This window comes from Drosophila navojoa, chromosome 3, assembly GCF_054131105.1.
Source record: "Drosophila navojoa isolate 15081-1374.11 chromosome 3, UAZ_NAV_1.0, whole genome shotgun sequence".
In the NCBI taxonomy this organism is placed as follows: Eukaryota; Metazoa; Arthropoda; class Insecta; order Diptera; family Drosophilidae; genus Drosophila; species Drosophila navojoa.
Window position 1 is genome coordinate 12,271,347 of NC_142891.1, and position 17,767 is coordinate 12,289,113.

Consider the following 17,767-nt stretch of genomic DNA (forward strand, 5'->3'; position numbering starts at 1 on the left):
CAGAGAAAAGGAAGACGATACAATCGGCAGACTCAATTTCCATTTGCCATCAATCTGTGAGAATGCATGAAAAGCGCAATTATCATTTGGGCTCCACTTGTCGAGTGGAGCAGCAGCAGCAGCAGCTGATGCTTCAAATGAAATTCCACTCAAGCGGACAGCGGCCCCCTTAGAGGCCACGAAAGGGTCATGAATAGGTCGTTGAGACGCCGTCATCAGCATTATCATCATCATCATCATCATTGTGAACATCAACTGTTGTTCTTAGCAGGCAGACAAAAATATCAACAATATTATCATTCAGTGAATAATTAGATGCAATCAGTCAACGCTTAAGCACCATAAGTCAAAGCCAGCCGAGCCAAAGCAGGAAACTAGACAAAGGTCAGCCGTGTATATAGCATATTCTTCAAGCACTCTGAGCCACTGAGCAGCCACTGAGCTTGCCTGAGCTTGCTTGCGTTCGCCTGCCACTTGACAGCCAGCGCCCTATCTCGCCATCTGCAGTTAAAGATACTATTCTTTTACATTTTGTCGTAGTTTCATTTTACTTGCTCTGCTCTTAGCCTTTCTGCATTCCATTTAAGTCTAGTCTATTGCCTTCTCACAGGGCGCTGGCAATTTTCAACTGCTCTCAATGACTGGGCGGTCAGTAAAGTTATTTAAGTAAAGTTTATATAGGAATTTTAACTCTGTTCGATTTGAAAGAATTTATTTATTCTTCTTTTCTTAAGATTTACTTGCTTATTTTATTTTATTTTTCTAACGCTTAACTTTATAATTTGCGTTTATAAACTCTTTTCCATATCTGGCTGCTGATAACTCTAGACTACTAGATAATAATAGAATGTCAAAGTGCAATTTCTTGCAGTCGAGATTTTTTTTATAGATTATAATGAGAGGAAACTTGCCTTGAGTCTTTTGCATATTTTTCTGTGACAAAGTTTTCTTGGAAGCTTCTTAACGAATAGTACTATTTGTTGCTGAATATTTGTTTATTACGTTTCTTATTGATAGATTCGTTTTTTTTTTATGCCACTCAACATTGGAGAGAAGTCAGGAAATGGTCGTAGTATTTGGTATTTAGTTTGACTTTAAGTTCATGTATCTAAATTGAATCCAGTCTGTATTTTTTGCTATTTTTAAAATATTTTTATGACCCTGACTAACCAAGACTTTTCCAAATTGAGACCAGTATATATCTGTATATAATTATCTTGTACTTCAATAAAATTTTTTTGGTGCGCTTGAGTAATAAAAGTATTTTCCTCGCCTTCTTCATAATTGTATTTTTGAATCTCCATCCCCACGGTTTCATGAAAGTCTTGGATTTAGAGCTCATTTACTGTAATACTTTAATACATGTTTAACTATTTACGAATATATAATAATTGAACTTTAACTACATATACATATACTTATATATAGGTATGTATATACATCTGCCTAAGCCTTTATTTTTGTCATAAATAATTTCTCAACTTTACTTAAAGTAATTTATTTTATTTATGTCCATTCAATGTATTATAATTTAAATTTTTATTAGAGTGATTATTATTATTATTATATTTATTATTATTATTATATTTATTATTATTATTATATTTATTATTATTATTATTTTATTTTTATTTATTTATTTTTTTTTTTTTTTGGGAAATTATAAAATTTTGTTTGCCGCTGCCAAAGTGATTATAAAAAAATATTTTCATATAATTATATTCCTCATTAAATTCTGCCAAAGCAGCCTCAGGCCAGAATTTATATAATAACGCATTAATTACCATATGAATATCTACAAAATTAGCAAGCTAAACAAATCTTTGTTTATAGTAACGAAAAACAGGAATCGTCAGAATATTCTTAGAATTCAAACTTAAAATTCAACTTATTTGCCTTTAGCATCTGCCTCCTCAAATGCTAATATGTTCAACTTCCATAAATTACTAAAGCTTCCCGCCGCAGAGTGCTTATATGCCCGCTGGTTCTTGAGCATTATCCATACTCGTGGCCCATCAGTGCACTAAAAATTCATTTAGCCAAAACACAATTGCTTAATTATCTACAGACAGCAAAACTTTTACCAGTGCGCCCCCCCGTAAATTGTTGTAATCATTCAAGTCAAGAGGCAATGCCAGAAACTTACAGTTGTTAATATTTACATTACGCCCTGACATATTGCTGCTCATAAATTATTTTTAATTATTGGAAAAGAGAAGTGAGTTGAGTAAAAACTATGAGAACTAGGAGAACTCTTTTGCTCTTGTCTGATCGATGGCCGCAGCGCAGTTGTCTATGTGTGGGTAATCAATTATGACAGAATAACTGCCGTCGCTCCACCTCGATGATTGGGTAATGCTGTGTGTGTGTGGAAAGTATGCCAAATCAATGGCAAGCATTTCATTTACTGCATAAACAATGCATTCTCGCCCCATTGAGGCTTGCCTCAATGAATTCAGCGAGTAGATGAGCGGCGCCCCTCCGCTCCTTGTGCTCTATGTATGTGAAAAACTATTTTGCAAAACTCTGACGGCAAAATGCAAAACTACAAAGTGAAAAGTAAACAACGCACGGCGCAAACAGCAGTTGTTGTTGTTGTTGTTGTTGTTGTGTGCTGCTGCTAAAGTTTTGCACAAAATAAATTGCACAAAATTTAATTAACTGCACTTGAGTGCGTGGCTGGGTATGTCCGCTGCAGTACGTCCAAGCTGGCATCCGCCATATGTGTGTTTGTATTTTTGCGATAATCATAATTCAAAGTTCTTTGGGCCCGGGCGTAAAACAACACAAACAAACACCGCGCAACTTTATGAAATTGAAAATTGCACAAATTTTACAGTTCAATGCAAGTCAAAGCAAGTAGCAAGTCGTTAACAGCATCATAAAGGGGAAGCTCAGCGCGGGCGAGGGCGGTGGCAGAGGTTGCGGCGGCTACGGCTGCGGCTGCGGCTATAAGATTGGCTGGCTGGAACGCAAAATCGCTTTTAGGCAGGCGTAATTCATTGCAAATTGTAAGCAAACATTTCAGATACAAGTGAGCGCATTAGAGAGAGAAAGGCAATATTAATGGATAGAGAGAAAGAAAGGGAGAGAGCTTGACAGAGTAAAGAATGAATGAGCGTTATCGAAGACTTTATTAGTATAGATTTTTGCTTTTAGAATGCATTCCCAGAATTATTATTATTGATTAATGACCTAATATATTTGTTGCTATAATAATTTAGGTCATTTTAATATTCTTTTCTTTATTAAAGTAACAATTAAAATATTATTTGAAATATTAAAAAAAAATATATATATCTAAAGCTCAAAAGTATTAAATCTTACGATTGATATAGTTTATGAAAATAATTTTTGAATTATTACAGAATTATTTTATTGTATATATATCCAACTAGATATATTTAAAACCTTTCATTATATTTTATTTATAGTGTGCAAAATTTGAAAATAGATTTTAAAAATATTTGAAAAAAATTTTATTTATAAAACTTATATTAAAAATCTTTTTGAAAATATTTTAAAAATTTTCTACATAAATGAAATCCTTAAATGATTATTAAAAAAATTTTACTATGGGTTAAAACTCACTATATATAAATATAAAATTTGAAAACAGAATTAATTGGTATTAAATTTGCAATATTCAAAATTTCACATGCATAAAACTGATATAAAATTGCTTGCATGTCTCTACTTTCCTTGTCACATTATATAGAGTATTTAATAGTCGACTGTGCTTGACCTTTGAGCACATCTCTTTGTTTGATGCGGAGGTTTCCAACTCAAAAGCTAGCAGGAAAGTTTTTGCAACGAGGGCGGCAGCAGTGGCAAGAGCTGGGAAAACTGCTAGCAAACCGCGCGAGAATCGCGTTCGCGTTTCGCGTTCAATGACGCGTATCTGTGTGCTGGCGCTCATAAACAACAAAAGCAACAAGGCGTGCTTTATGAGCAGTGAATCTCCGGCCCCAAACACAGAACTTTGTTTTTGTTTTATTTTATTTTTTTTATTTTGTTTTGTTTTGCGTCCATGGTTCGTTAGCGCTGAAAGTGAGCGAGAGATTCGTGTAAAGCAATTTACGCACGCCTTTTAATTGGATTTCAATAAGCAAATGTATCTGACGATGGATGCAAGGGCGAACAAAAGGCTCGGCGCGAATGCAGTGCGCTGATTAATTATTAAGTAGCCAGCGAAAACAAACAGAAACGAACTGAGGAAATGGCCATGGACGTGACAAACATCTAACACGCAACATTAAACAACGGCAACAGCAAAATACAGACAACATGTTAAACATAGATATGGCTATAAATTAACATAATTTATAAGCAAAGTATCTTAAATGCATGTCACCACATTTCCAACATTCACTTTTACGCTCTATCGCAGCGTACATAAATCCCCCCCGAAAAAAAAGAAACATAAAACAAAATACAAGAAATAAGAAAAATTATAGTATAAGGAAAACATGTTCCATGTCGCGTTGCCTTGTCTCCTAATCGTCGCCAAGTTATCAGCGCGCGCGTTTGCACAGCCTTTTAATTTATCGACTGACCATGCAAAATCTGTTCCCAGTTGTGGGTGAGCCATGGCACTCTGGCCAAGCTTGGGCTGAGGTCTGGACCTGCGCCCATGGCTTGGGCCCATGACTTGCCTCAAACTCTGTTCAGTCCGGGCGCTAGGCAATTAATTGTTATTTAATTTTTTCCACACACAAAGTGCGGCCTGTCCACTGGATTCGATTCAGTTCGGTTCGGCTCGGTTCGGCTCGGTTCTTATCGCGGCTCAGCCATCAGCTCAACCGTGCAGCTGCAGGTCTGCAACCTGGAGGCAACATTTAGGCCTGTGAAACGTGTCCGCCAGATGCTGTCAAAATATATATGTATATATACGTATGCTTATCGTTGCTATATCTAAATCGTTAAAATGAAATGTATCTCAAGAGGCTGTCATGTTTTTTCATGCCACACAGTAGCCTAGTAACTAACTAACTTAGCGCTTGCACTTAGCTTTTATGAGAAGTAACTCATTTGCCTGCCAATGCAACAACTTACAACATGCAACGTGCAACGTGCAACGTGCATGTTTTCCTACAATTTTTTAATGTGTTTCGCTCTAATGGCAATAATTGAATGCCTTATCGAAAACATTAGATTTATTTATGAAAGTAATTTGAATTTAAATACTAGATATTTACAAGAAAATAACTTTAATTATGTGTTATTGTTTTTGTAACAACATGTAGTTGGAGCTTATTAAATTAAGTAAGCGTATTATAATATTAAATGACTTGGCAGAAGCGATTATACTGTTGTTGAATTGAAAATAATTACGTTAATAGTTGGCCATTATATTTGAGCTACTTTTAATAAGAGCAATACTAATATATACTTTGCTACAGGGCTGAGTGGCTCTTCAATGCCTTAGGTCTATATGTCTGCTTACATACTCTGCTTAACTATTCTGTAATATGCTTGGCAGTCCAATGAAAATTTCTGCCAAGACTTATATGAATCATGCTTGTTATTTTCTTAATCCTCATTACTTTTTTAACAGGATATTTTATATCAGGGCAATTATGAATCAAACTGCTTTATTCTCTTTCATGACGTGAGAAATATGTTATTTTCATCCTGATGTTTTTCCGTATGCGCAGATGCAAATTTTAAAATTAAATATATAGCCCCTAGGGTAGCTGAAGACTTGATATGTAGAATATACATATATAGAATATTTACCATCGTTCAGCTCGTAAATTGCTTCTCTTACTGCTGTTTAGCTTATTAACAAAATAAAAATTTGCTGTCATATCTTGTAAGGAAAATGGAATATATATTTCTTTTTATAAAGACTAATTTATTTATTTTAAAAATATATCTCTTTATTTATTTTATATAACTGTGCATAATTTGTTCTTATATTAATACAACATAAATTTTATCCATTTCAGTAATGTTAATAAATCCCTGCTTTTACTTTAACAAAAATTCAATTGGTAAGCGTTTCACTTAAGACAAATTTAAATTGAAATAATAATAAAAAAAAAAAATATTTTATTAAAATAAAAATTTTAAGTAAAATATTATACAACAATTATCAAGTAAAGCGAATTATATATTACTTATAAAATATAGACTATTTTATTAATTATTATTTTTATGTATTTATCTATAAAAATAAATTTATACTATACAAATTATATCTCTTTAATAATTTTCATGGCATAAATAAATTAATTTCACACATTAATCTTACGAAAAAAGACTTCCATAATTATATTAAATTTTTTATGTTCTCCCCTGGCTCATTTGAAATTCATTAAATATTAGTTTGTTATTAAAAATCTACAAGTTATTAGCACTTAATTATAGACCGCATTTTCATTCGCTCTGCTCTATCTCTGGCATCTATTTTCACTACAATTTCCGCTTGCAAAGCCCCTCAAGTGAGACGCATTTTGGCCTGAAGTCAACAGCGACTGTTGCACTGCTCCCGCCCACTTCTCCGCCTTGAGCATAGTTGCAGCTTAGTGTTGCATTTAGTTTAGATTGCCACCGGTTGTGTTGGCTGTTCGGTGGCTACATTTAACATGCATACTTTTCTTCTTTTTTGCTGCTGCTGCTGTCGCTGCCTTCGAGCTGGCGGCCAGTGGGGCAAATTACATGGATTTCAGCATTTGCCGCTTGGCGTTTAGTTTATCGCGTTTGGCCACTGTTTCGGGCCTTCGTATCGTTTGGTATCGTATCATATCGCCGCTAGAGATGCCAAGCGACAACCGACAGCCGACAACTGACAACATCTAAAACCAATTCATATCAGGTTTTTTTTTTGTTGCTGCTGCACGTGAGTGAGTGTGTGTATGTGTATGTGTGTGTGTGTGTGTGTGTGTGTGTATGTCTATGTTGAAAGTGGTTTTTAGAGATTCCGCTGCAGCAGCGTGTGTGGGATTTTGCTGAGTGTGGCTGCTATTATAAGTTGTCCGATCTAAGGCTAGAAAGTAAAAGTGCCTGGGCGCACATTGTATATTGTCTATATTGTGTAAATGGCCATTTGGGGCTGGCCAAGCAATTAATTCGGAAATTGCTTTTGTGCAGCTTTGAGCAAACGTTGGCGTTTCTCATTGCAGCCAAATTGTTGGCCACATGAGTGAGATATTTGACGGAAAAGTGTGCCAGTGTGTGTGTGTGTGTGTGAGTGTGAGTGGGTTATGATTGAGCGAAGACATTGAAATGACAGTAGGTTAACAGATTTTGCCAAGTGTCTCGAGCAGTTTGTATTAACTTGTTCATTTAGATTTGAGATGAATGAAGGCAAAGGAACTTAATCAAATAAACTGAAAGTTAAATTACATAAATACATGTCTTAAATTATATAAAAATAAAAATAATAATAAATAAATATATATATATTTCAATAAATAAATAAAAATTGAAAGTTTGATAAATTATTAAATATTTAAAACTATTTGCCATTTATTTCGAGTGTAATTTTTCAATAAATTAATATGGGGAATATATGAAAAATTAAATAAACAAAAACATAAATAAATAAGTCATATTTAATATATTTTAATGATCTTTTTACTGGTTGAATTTCTTTTATTTTACAATTTTAAGTACAAATTTAAGTCATGATAAATGTCAGAAAAAAGTTTAATGTCAGAAAAAGTTTGTACTTGCGCAAACAAATTCGCGCTTCTTATATTATTTTTATTTTGTATTAAATTCAATACCAGAAAAACCCTTTAAGTTGATAAACTTTTTTAAAATATGTTGATAGTTGTAAGCTTTAAATAATTTAAAGCTTAAACTGATTTTGTTAACTGTCATGCATATATCATTGGGGCGGGTCGGAAGCTATATAGCCACATCCTTTTGCGACAGAGAATTCCATTTCAATGCCAGTAAGGAGAAGCATTTATAAAGCAGCAGCAGCAGCAACGCTTTAAATATTTTAATAAAGACAGAAACACAGAGAGAGAGAGAGATAGAGAGCGAAGCTGTTTATGTGCTCTGGTCATTTTTTATTTGGTTGCTGCGAAGCAATTTGAGCAACATTTCAACGCGCCTACGGTTAAATGAAATATGTCGGACATGCAGATATTTACGCATTTAAATAAATACTGGCTGCAGATACAAACATACAGACGTAGCCAAGTGATTCGGAATCGAGCAAAACAAACCGAACGACTGACTGACCGAATAACCAAAACGACGACTACATGATTTTCATTCAGCTTCATTCATTTCCTGCTACCGAACTGGCCTGGTTTATACACTATGCCTTTCACGGTGCGTTAGCTATGTTGATATAGAATAAATTTATAGAGTAAATATAATCTGAGAAAAGAATCCAATTAAATTTGATTGCATAAAATAAATTTTCGATATATAAAAGCTTGAAAGATAAAATATAAATTGAGAAGGAAATAATATATAAATACATATATTTATATAAATGTCGAAAAAGATTCATGTTCAAACAAAACGAATTGATTAACTTCTTTGACATTCCTGAAGTCCAAATTTTACACAAGAGAAAATTTATTAAATTATTTGTACAGCTTATATGCATCTTAATATCTTTAATTAAAACAAATATTTTATTGTAAACAACCTTGAAGCAATTTTTGCAGATAACTTGGCTTGTTTTGTTGAGCAAATGAAAAATTATAAAACATAAAAATTTAGTCGTAAAATTGTGAAAAGGAAAATTCCCTTATATGCATTCCAAGATGCTTTTAATTAATATATTTTTGCCAATTAGTTGAGCTGAGTCAAATTATTCAAACAATAAATAAAAGAAATTTACATTTCTTAATTGCCACAAGATATTGAGTGAGTTATTTATATTTATTGATATCCACAATATGATTGCAAGTCGTTGAGTTGCATAAAAGAGAGAGAGAGAGAGATAGATAGATAGAGAGAGAGAGTGAGAGAGAGAGAGAGAGAGAGAGAGAGAGAGACAAATATGCAATTGATTTTAAAAAGTAAACTGAAAGGAAATTTGTTATTGGATATACATCAATAAAAATTACAAAAATAAAGTGAAATGAAAAAATAAAAATAAATAAATGTATATTATAAGCTTGCAGAGTTATGGAAAAGCAAAATAAATTGCGATCTTATTATAGACTTCGATAAAACAAAAGGATTATGACTAATTTGGTGGTATGCAAATTTGAAGAGTAAATTGACGTTTTCAAGTGTATATTAAGTTCGATGATCCTTAATTGGTTATATCTTTGGCTTTGGCAAACAAGTTGGACGCTAACGAGCCAAAGGCCCACAACAAGATAATTTGTTATGCTCGGCAGACGAATGGCACAGAAAGCTACAGAGCCGCTGTGGTAACAATAACAGTCAGCTGAAAGACGAAGAGGGCGGACTAAGAGGGGAAGGGGCCAAGAAACAATGCCAGCTGGCTGGCTGGCTGGCTGGCTGGCTGGCAGGCTGATGGACGCGACCACACACACATGAGCACTGGGAGCCAGCGCCACGACGGAGCCAATCAGCAATGGTAATGAGCAGCGTTCAAGTTGAAGACGAAGGTAGGCGGGCAGGTGGGCAGCGGGATTGGGAGGCAAACAGCCCCAGTCAGGCAGAGTCATCTATCAAAAGCACCGCTGCGGCTTCGATTTGCTCGGACCCACTCAGCACCTAGATAAATATGTGTGCACGCATCTATATATATATGTATATGTATATACAATATATATATGTGTATGTATATAACTGTATGCGGGTATACCTGCCTCTGCCCTAGCTAACCAGCTACCCATCATTTTTGCACCGCCTTGAGCCTGGCCTAAAGCTAGGCCCAGGCGCATATTTATTAATGACGACGTCGTCGTCGTCGTCAGCGCATCCTGGCGCTTTGCGTAAATTTCTGTAATTGGTTGTGGTTGAGTGCGTGCCGAGTAGTGAGCAGCGGGTACTGCAGCCCCTACACTACAGCACCCCGTTGACCCTCTGCTTAACAGTTATTAGTTACGGTTTGCGCTATTGGGAAACACTTGAGCTTCAGGATGTTTAGATGCTGTCTTGTTCTCGTTCACCCCTCTGTCGCTTTGCGGTTGATTGATTTCCATGTTGATTGCTGCAATGCAAATGCAAATTATGTGGACTGTGGCCCCGCAACCCACCAACAGTCTAAGAGTATTTAGTCCAATGCCAAAATGCTGTTGCATAGCATGCACTCAACTTGAACGAGGGTTGCCCAAAGAATGGGGTATTGTACTTGGCCAAATGTGTATTCAGGCATTACAAAACGTGCATGTACATGTTACCATTTCATCGGGCAATACATTTTCATTTTTATATTCAATTTTAGACTATTCAACAAATTTTGGTTTTCAACTGGCTTTGTTGCATATGCACAAAATATTTTCCATAATATTGTGTTGTACCTTTTTCCTTTTTTAATATAAGTATATATACGTATAACGAACAAGTTTTTCATTTCTTTTGCTGCTGCTGCTGCTGTTGTTGTGTATTTGATCGAAATAAAAATGCATAAATTTCATGTCATGGGAACTGAACAGAAGGCATGTCCGTAACTAACTAGTTGATAGTATAAAAAGTTTCGTGGGCGGACGGGGGCTCTGAGTTCTGGGGTCTGGGGTCTGGGACCAGGGCTCTCGGCAGTGGTCAAAAACGGGTAAATTGTGTATCAATGTGGAAGTTTCGTGTTGCATATATTAAAAATATGCATTTCTGATGAATATTTAATAAAACAAATGCAAAATGAATCGTTTTAGATTTCATAAAAAAATGAAGAAAATTAAACAAATGTCTATATTGATATCGTTTTTTTACGATATGAGATGCTGCTTGAGTACAAAAGAAAAAGTTATAAAATTAATTCAACACTGAATTTATTACAGTTTTTATAATTTGAATGGATTTTGGAATTTGATGTAAGCGTAGTAAATTTTATTTAATGAAATAGTGCAGCTATTTTGGAGTACAAATATTTATATCAGGCAGATATGAAATATATGAATATACAAGAATTTTATTTGAATTTAACAGAGCTTTACTTGAATAAATATTATTTATAATATATGTTTGTAAGCTTGGCAAACTTAGAAAATGTAATTAGCTTAGCTGCTGAAAGAGTTTTTGCGAGATTTACTTTTTAATGTAGTTCTAAAATTATGTATGTATGTATGTGAGAAAAATGCATAAATTTAAATATTAAATATTTTATAAAAATATGTGAAAATATGTGCACACCAAAATAATTGTCTAAATATTTCTCATATGAATTTTCTGTAAATATTTCTCGCTAGCAGCTCCTCTAAGTATTTCCTGTATCTATTCCCTCTAATTATTTTCTTTAGGTATTGCCTATATTTCTTCTATGTATTTCTTCTACGTAATTCCTATCAGTATTTCCTCTCAGTCTTGCTTAGCTGAACGCTCACACACTTTACTTCAGTTTACTGCACTGCACGTATGACCCCCAGCAGGTCTGGGCAACTGAAAAAATCCCGAAGCTGCTGCCCTTTATATAGAGCGACTTTCACTCAAAGCCCAAGTCTCGCTAAATGTTGAGCCCGACGTCAGGTAGGGGTCGTTGCAATCGAGCCTTAAGTGACCAATGAGAGCACTCTCCGCTGCTTCAAGTCTTCTAGCTTCGGTTTGCTTAAATACAAATACCAAATGAGTACCGCTGCATATACATACATAGACAGAATCACTGATCTTCTGTAGCTCTTATTGCTCTGCAGACAGAGAGAGATTGTGAGGCAGACACTGAGATGGACGGACAGACAGGTATAGAGACAGACACACGAACTGATATTAGGTAATTTAAAGTCTCTATATACATATATGGAGATCAATATCTTGTAGAGAGATCTTGTAAGAGTATCAGACAGTTGGACCAATGCACTCTTTTCACTCATTTATCAAATAGAACATGTTTTTGTAGATTTGTAAATGTAAATAAATAATTCCATATGTCTTTAAATATAAAATTTCTCCTTCATATTAATATAATATAATAATATATATTTAAATACAAATAAGTAAAATAAATCGAAGTAATGAATATACGAATATTTCTTTGAAATAACATTCAGCTCCCTTTCTCTTTCTCTTTCAATTCCCTAAACTAGCAGTCTTCAATCTCATTCTCAATAGAAGTTAAGCTAAAATTTAAACCTTAATCTGCCGGGTCAATTGTTATTCTGCTGCACGCTTCTTTCTCTTCATTCATTTACTTACCAATTTCCAATGAGGCCATGCCCACAGCCCCTGAGCTGCCTGGACTGCCAACAGCTGCTGTTGTTGCTGTTGCCGCCTCGACAGCAGTGCGAGTGCCACTGGAGCCGCTCAATAAAATCAAAGTCAATGCCAGCCAGCATAAAATTTTACTGTTATTAACAGCGCCATGACGCTGAATGTGGCAATAACTTTTTAAATAATTTGTTGCAAAATGCCAGCAGCTGTACCCGAACCGTGCCCCATGTTGCACGGGCCAACAACACTCAATAGACAAATGTCGAGGCGAATTCAATTTCGGTAATTTTATCGCAGGCATTTTGATTAGATTTTGCTTTGTTCTCCTCTTTGCTCGGTTTGCTTCGTTTATTTCAGTTGATTTTCACACGTTGCGGCGCGTTGCATGCTGCAAGAAAAGATAAATGTTGATAAATGTTTGAAGAAATATGTCGCATAATTGTTGAGGACATTTTTTAAATTTTGCAACTTAATTGGCGTCGCTTTAAGAATGTCAGACAAGCAGTCAGGCAGTTGATCTTTATATATATATGTATATTTTTTGTACTCCTTCTATGGCATCCTCTGCGCCCTCTAAATACATCATTGTCAGCAAATTAATGTGACGTGACCTTGCAAACTGTCGCGTTTGTGTCACATGACAGCCAAGTCATGTGGCAGTTGTTGTTGCCAACAGTCGCTGGCAACGTTGCGCAGTTCCTCGGCACGATTTCCACAGCTCTTCTGTGCAAGTTAAATTTATGTAAAATGTCAGACACACACAATCACACACACACACAAGCCCTCTAAAGCCCCTCTCAACTCAGCTCAGCCGACATGCCAAAACGTGTCAAAATACAAAAATATAAACAGCGCGAAAAACTGTACGAAAAACTGTTTTGTTGTTCTCCGGCTAGGGATGCGCGGTGCGGCCTACTGTCTGATGTTTGCCCTTTAGGCAGCCGGAAATGCGACAAAAACAACAACAACAGTAAAACGAATACCCAAAAAAATACAAAAAATGTTTAATACTAAGGACCGTGCCAAGTTTTAAACAGCCAAAATTAAAGTTGGCAAAAGACCTAACACGCGATAGTCAGATTTATGGCAGACACTGTAACTGTTGACACCAGGAGAAACCAGTGAAAGTTGCTTTAAGCAAAGGTCACAGTGTCTTGTTATAAAGGCTAAATCAAAAGTTTGTGTGGATGGAGAGACCTAAAGGAGGCTATGGAAAAAAAAAAATCTCCTTGGCTATTTTCGGGAAATGAATTTCTTGCTTAAAGATATTAAAAATGAAATGTAATGTGATATATATTAAATTTGATATAATATAATGAATAATTATTTTAAATAAAATATCTAAGTGAACATTTTTACTTAACAATTTATTGTATTTACTTAAGTTTTACTAAAAATTAATATAAGTAAATTGAAATCAATAACATAGCAAATAAAAAAAAAAAAATAATAATAATAATTTTAAAAATATATAAAAATATACAATACTTTTAAGAAAAAAAAATAAATATCTATATAAAATAAAATTAGATGTACTTTTAAATATTTTAAATCACATATATAAGTTAAATTTGAGCAATAAAATGACAAAATGTGTAAGGTAGATTTTTCTGCCTATCCCTTCCTTTTTCTATCTATCTCCCTCTCTCCCCTTCTGTATTCGAAATTACTTACATCTAACGAAATCTAAAATAAAATATTTATGTTTACAATAAATTTCTGGCACTTTACAAGAAATTCGCACATTACTCAATATATTTATAAATATCGTAAACTCCTGCCGGAGTATTCACACATTCATACAATCTATTCTATATTCATATCATCTGAATCTCTATTTAAAGCGCTTTTATAGTTCGCCAGCCTGATAGTTGCCATATTCTGCATAATATGCAAAGTCGCTGCGAAAGTGTCTCGAAAAAGATCAAAAGCGAAAAATACACAAAGAAATTTTCGCAGGCAAGCGGCAAATGCCGACGCGCATTCACTCAAGCAATTAATAAAATGCAAAAAAAAAGGAAAAATAAAAAAAGAAAAAAATAGAAAAAAAATAGGAACGAAATAAGAAAAGAAAAGCAGAGCTGAGGAAAAAAAAATATGAAGGAAAATGAAAAGAAAAATCATATAAAGAAGCAAACTAAACGACAAACGTTGAGGCCGTTTTGCGGCTGTGGCTTGGGATCTGTTATGGTAACTGGAACTGTAAGGTCAGTCCCTCTAGCAAGTACCAAAGGAGGGAGAGAGAGAGATGGGTGGATAGGGAGCGGTGGATGGAGAGGGAGGCCAAACTGGCGCCCACACTTCCTTTCATATGCGAAATGAAAAATTTTACGCCAACTTGACAGTGGAAGTGGCAGCAAAGTTGCAAATGTGCCTTGTTGTTGTCGCACTCGTGATTGTTGTTGTTGCTGTTGCTGTTGTTGTCGGCGGCATAGTCCCAAATAAAAGGCATAAAATTTGCCAGCCGCCACTTGAACACAGAGAGTCGCATAGTTTTTATGGCCATGGGTCGGCCTTTTAATGCGCTCCATGTTCGCAGTAGTTGCAATTGCAATGAAACGGCAGCTGGTCGCAGCGCTTAGCCTGAAGAGAGAGAGAGAGGGAGAGAGAGAGAGAGAGAGAGAGGAGAGAGAGAGAGAGAGAGAGAGAGAGAGAGAGAGAGAGAGAGAGAGAGAGAGAGAGAGAGGAGGAGAGAGAGAGAGAGAGAGAGAGAGAGAGAGAGGGAGAGAGAGACAGACTGAGGGGCAGCTGTTGGGGAGCAAACTGGGGAACCGCTATTGGATTGTGTTGGTTATCTGGCTGTGGGCACTACTGGCACTGGCACCGTTTTCTTCGGTAGCCAGCAGTCAAATGCAAATTTTTTATGTGACGAAAGCAAAAAACAGATGCGTGAAAAGCGACGTCGCTTTTCGTCGTTGTGACGCGAACAAACCGACAGCTACTCAGGGGAGGGAGTGGCTGGCTGGCTGGCAGGAGAGGTGTGTGCAGCAGGCGGGCGGACATTGGGTCAGACGAACGTGCAGATCACAGAGGTCGTTGCGCGTAGCACTGGTAGCCATATGAATGGCAAAGTGAAACTGAGTGAGCCGACAGCTCCATTCAGTTCGGTGTGATGATGTGTGACGGATCATGGAGGGGGGCAAACGAGATGCATCTGCGTTAAGATATGTGAAATGCGTTAAAGTCGGAGATGAGTTATGGATCACTTAAAGCAATTTAATTATAGTCACATATTAGTTTTATCGCATCAAGATCTGAGATCGCTTTGGCAGCAAGATGCACATAAATTAGAGAAATAAACAAAGTCATAAAACAAGGAGTAAATCAAGATGCATTTTATTTAACTCACGCAGAACTCAGTTCACTAATGAAAGAGGTAAAAGTGTTCCAATATAAATATATCTATGCTTTTTTATATTTATAAATATTTTTTAATATTTTTTAATAAATATAAAATCATTAATAAACCAATTTATAAAGAAAATACATAGAAAATAAAATTTTATAAATATACTGTATATCAAATATTAATTGTAATAAATATATGTAAAGAAAATATAAATGTTTAAAAAAATCAAATAAAATATAAATTGAAATAAATACTTAAAATATAACATAAAAATCTTTTAATAGTAATGTAAATATATTATCTGGATAACTTAATTTATAAATGAAATTATACGTAAGAAAAATATATATAAATATTTATATATAATATATATATTTTAAATGAATATCATTCTAATGAGTATCATATAGTCGTATACAAGCGCAATTGCAGCTTCCCCTAGGCCGACCATTATTTGAATATAAACTGCAATAGTTCAGTAAGTTATGCAACAAATGCAACCGGAATACTTTATAATATTCAGTCTGGCAGTTTGGTTAGAATAACAACAGTAGCAGAGCTGCCGCATAACCCACAGCCCAGAGCAGCCGAACTGCAGCTTAACCACTGCACCACTGCACCACTTCACCAGCAACTCTGTCTAGATTCAGCAGCCTCTGCGCTGATAACGCGCACCATTAACACCCGCAAACAATAACCAAGTCGAAAATTAATTGAAGCCCGAGCCGCAGACGGTTCCTGGCAGGCGTTGTACCGCAAGTTACCCACTCTTCCAGTCTTCCTAGTTCACCCCCCCCTCCGGCTACACCAATCAGCCAGCTGCTCCACCTCGAATGCTCTCCCCTCGCTTGCAATGCCAGACAGACATTGCAGACGCCCTGGCATGTCATTCATTTAGTTTTCTATGCCTGGTCTACACAGTCCGTCGTACCCCTCCGCTCTCAACCTCCCAACCACCCAATCGGCATTCAGTTTGCCTGCCTGACTGGCTGACTGTCTGACTGGCTGGGGTGGTGTTCGTTGTAGTACCGTTGCCTGCGGCCTGGCCATATTATTTTCGCACTCTCCGAACGGCCGGCCGACTGCCGCCAACTGAGTCACTAAAAAGCGGCATTTTATTTGCACTCCAAGACGCGAAACTGTGCGCCAAAAATTATTACGCGCCCAACAGCCAGCAGCCGCAGCAGCAGGAGGAGGAGCAGCAGCAGTAGCAGGAGCTACGGCCCCACGATGCAATCCAAATTGCTGTTGCTCTTGCTGTTGTTGTTGTTGTTGCTTTCTTTTTGCTGCTGTTGTTGTGAGTGTAGCCTGGCATTTAATTGCCACATGCAACACATGTTGACGACGCCAACGCGAAAAAAAAGAAGAAAATATATAAAAGGACAGCCTGGAAAATTAATAGAAAAATATTTTTTAACCATTTTTAATTTGGGCTTTGTGGGCGGCAGCAACAAACGACAAACAACAAAAGCTTTGGCAATTTCCAGCGCCTTTTTTCACCCTCTCTCTCTCTCTCTCACTCTCTTCCTCTGGTTGCAATTTTCTCTGGGTATACAATTTCATCGTAATTGTGGTTAATGTTATGGATATTTTATGTGGAACTCAAGCGAGACTAAGTAGTCGGCGTCGTAGTCGTCGACGTCGTTGTAGGAGGAGCAGGCAATTGCTAAGCGAGTGTAAACTAATGTGTATATATTTTGGCCAAGATTGTAATGTTGATATTTGTAACAAATAGCTTTAGAGCTATTCAATTTTAGCTTAAGCGAGACATGTTAGCTAATTAAGACTCAGCTGAGAATAATGAATAAGTATTGAACTAAGTAAATTTTTAATAATAGAAGAAAAAAAGAAAAAAACCCATATATATAACATACAAATATGATGTTATATATATGCAGTTCATTATAAATTAAGTCTGCATAAGTACCAAATATTTCTAGGTGCTAATTGGGATCATCATCTCTTAGTTACCTTCAGTTCATATTATACATATGTACATATATGAATCTAATTGAAAGTTAACATATGAACATATTCAGATAAAGTAAGGGTGTTGGAGCTTGGGTCTTCTGCTAGTTTTAGTGATGGGTCTAGTAGGTCTTTGGATTGTAGTAGCTTGGGAAATTGTTTGTGTAAGACTTTAGAATTATTTCGCAAATATTGAAA

General features: G+C 35.8%; 1 protein-coding gene across 4 annotated transcripts in view; it reads right to left on the reverse strand.

Moving 5' to 3' along the window:
* Window positions 1–12,651, reverse strand: part of Ddr (discoidin domain-containing receptor 2) — a 111,974-nt gene extending 99,323 nt beyond the window's left edge. For 3 of the 4 annotated variants that reach the window (XM_089256934.1, XM_089256936.1, XM_089256935.1), the window contains exon 1: window positions 12,238–12,651. In XM_089256934.1, the coding sequence (XP_089113060.1) occupies window positions 12,238–12,553 (316 nt within the window). In that variant the 5' untranslated portion in view covers window positions 12,554–12,651. The remainder of the gene's footprint in view (window positions 1–12,237) is intronic. The other variant, XM_089256933.1, reaches the window with a different exon arrangement.
* Window positions 12,652–17,767: the final 5,116 nt, after the last annotated feature.